Source organism: Asparagus officinalis, chromosome 7 (genome assembly GCF_001876935.1).
Source record: "Asparagus officinalis chromosome 7, Aspof.V1, whole genome shotgun sequence".
NCBI classification, from domain to species: Eukaryota; Viridiplantae; Streptophyta; class Magnoliopsida; order Asparagales; family Asparagaceae; genus Asparagus; species Asparagus officinalis.
In genome coordinates, this window is record NC_033800.1 from 144,855,843 (window position 1) to 144,858,714 (window position 2,872).

General features: G+C 35.7%; 1 protein-coding gene across 2 annotated transcripts in view; it reads left to right on the forward strand.

The window, feature by feature from the left end:
* Window positions 1–2,872, forward strand: part of LOC109848708 (probable cyclic nucleotide-gated ion channel 20, chloroplastic) — a 23,081-nt gene that overhangs the window by 14,547 nt on the left and 5,662 nt on the right. For both annotated transcript variants that reach the window (XM_020418358.1, XM_020418357.1), the window contains one exon: window positions 1,580–1,725. In XM_020418358.1, the coding sequence (XP_020273947.1) occupies window positions 1,580–1,725 (146 nt within the window). The remainder of the gene's footprint in view (window positions 1–1,579; window positions 1,726–2,872) is intronic.

Here is a 2,872-nt window from a genome sequence, read left to right on the forward strand (position 1 = left end):
ATTTCATAAAAGAACATTCATCTCCTTCACCTGGTTGTCTTCTTCTGTTTTTATTGGTTTATTCATACTCTATGCTGCAGCAGCTGCTCTTTTGTTACTGTGCTGCTGACAGCTGTACAGCAGCAACAACTACAAGTAACACAGCGGGCAGCAGATGTACTTCTGGAGCAGAAGAAAAGAAGAAAAGCACAAGAAGGAAGAAAAGAAGAGAAGGAAAAAGAAGATTGTCAAAGAGTAGTTAAATGTATCCATAATCAAAAGGGTTTTAGATATACCTTAAATTAGATCAAAGTTGATATTAGCCTCTCAAACATTTCTTACTCTAGAATGAGTCACCAGATTGTTGTATACTGTAGTATGTACCTAATGATATCTAGTAATTATGTCATTGGGGAAACCATTTCGAGAGAGTTTTAATGTGGTATTTATTCTAACCCATTTGGCTTAGGCTGTAACTCGTATAGGCTCTGACATGTTTGGCTGCATATTACTTCCAACATCTCTTAATATGTTTAAGCTAGCAAACATAATGTATTTTGCTACATATCAAAATTAATTGTATGCCGTGCTTATCGCTTACTTGGCCTATAGACCAACACTTGGCTATGGACTACAATACACAATGAAGGAGATGGATTCAAAAAGCTGTGCCCGGTAGTCTGGCACATATTAGATCTGCAGAGCAATAAAGATGACCATAAAAGTATATGGATCCAAGTTCCAATTTTGAAAATGAAGATGAAATTTTAGGGTCAATTTTATTTATAAATTAACATCTTTCTCTTTGGTTTATAAATATTTTTTTTACATGTCCTTCTGTTGTGGACTTATTTTTGGGACCTATAAATTAACATCTCTTCTATAATAGTAATTAACAGACAGTCAATTGTGGAAATAAACAGACGAATAAAATCTGGGTGCAATGTAGGAATCACGTGAATCCGCCTTCCTGCAGCCTACCTGCCTGTGCTTCATATAAAATTGAGGATTGTGATGATAGAAACTTTAATTGCTTCAAAAACTAGAAAGCAAACTACTATGGTTAGAAAACATGACTGTACTTCCAGTTGTGTTAACCAAAATCGACACTTTTAAAGTGCTTGTGCAGACAAACTGCAAATAAGTTTAGAAAAAGGCCATAAATTAGGACTAATGCGTCTAAAGAGCTCATTAAATCGATTGGTCATTAAGTCTTCTATTTTTCAAGCTTCAGTTCAGGAGTTCTCTAGAAGTAATACGTATGAATGTTTGATAGTTCAGGGGATGGGATCAGTGGGGGTTGTGGAGTGTGTGTGAGTGCATTAGATGTAAAATGGTCATGTTTTCATGTGATATGTGTATTAACAAATACTTATTAACTCATAGCAAATATATCATTATTTCCATTTCCATGTGACAATGTGCTACTGGAATCAATATTATACTGCCTTATTCTCATTCCATATCATGTTTATTTATTGGGATACTTGACAGGATATATCTCATTAAACTATTTTTCTCATGTACGTTCACCATTTTTTATGTTATCTGAAGCAATAAGTCTGCCTTTTCATTGAACAATATGCATTTGTGTCAACAGCAAATCAGCACTTTAGCCGGTAACGTAGTTCCAAGTTATTTTGAGTGGGAAGTTCTATTCACTATGGCTATAGTTGGCCTGGGTTTGTTGCTATTCGCCTTGCTCATTGGCAATATGCAAAACTTTCTCCAAGCTCTTGGCAGGAGGTATGAAAACCCCCTTATGCTATCAGCTAACTCTCCAATCGATTTTTTCTACTAATTCTTGCTCGTTCTATGGATTCAATTGATAGAAATGTTTGTTTCCTTGTTTACATGTTTGTTTATGTGGACATTGCATCTGGCCTTCATTAGTTTAGAACATAAGCAATTTCATTCTCCAAATGCAAATAGTTTTGAGTTGTAATCAGGTCAAACCATTTTGAGGAGTAATTTTCATTATACTGGTTGATGCTAGGTTTTATTTGAGTAGTTTCACGTTATGGTGCGGTCGTATCTTCAGTGATTTGTAAATATATTGGGTTAAATATGGTAAGAATAAATAAAAAGTGTATCCCTTTGTTCCGAAGAAGAGAATTTCCTCCTGAGAAAGAAAATTATATCATTTATGATGCTCTTCATTATTTCTTCTGTATTCCTAGCTAGTGGACCTTCTGCAGTTCTCTATTTTTGGCACCTCAAGCTATTTTCACCCTCACACACCACTTTCTTTCTCATATCTAGCCTTTCTCCACTGCTTTTCCCTCATAGCATGATCTGTGCAGATGCGATTAGGGTGATGGAAGAAAGAATGAGAAGTTAACTTAAGGTAGTACAACATAAGTGATGGGTAGGGGAGAACAAACTTGCTCTCTCCTGGTTTAGTCTACACTAAATTGAATGTGGTGTTAGACTGCTGCCCTGCTCCCGATTGAGCTCCTAATCGCATTCACTTCCCACGTACCGATCTTGAGCTGAAGGGAAGTTGTAGATGGTTACCTCTACTCTGTTGTTTTCTACTAATGAAAACTATGAAAAATAGGAACAAGATAATTATTTGGGTGATGTCTTGGATGTGGAACATGCAGAAGTAGGCTTTAGTGTTAACTGTGTAAAACCAAGCCTTCAGTGCAAACTTCATGTTTTACAATACTACATTGAAGTTTTAGAATGTCATTCAAATGGCCTACCCCATATAAAAGAATGCGTCTTGGGTGAATGATTTATGGGAAGAAATGTTCATTTTCAAGCAGGTTGATGAATCCTTGGTAGGCTACTTTGATTCTTTCAAAGGTATGATGGATAAAAGGTGAACTTAAATTAGTGTCATACTATCACTAGTAATCTTAAAGTTAACAGACAAAGGAAGGAGTTA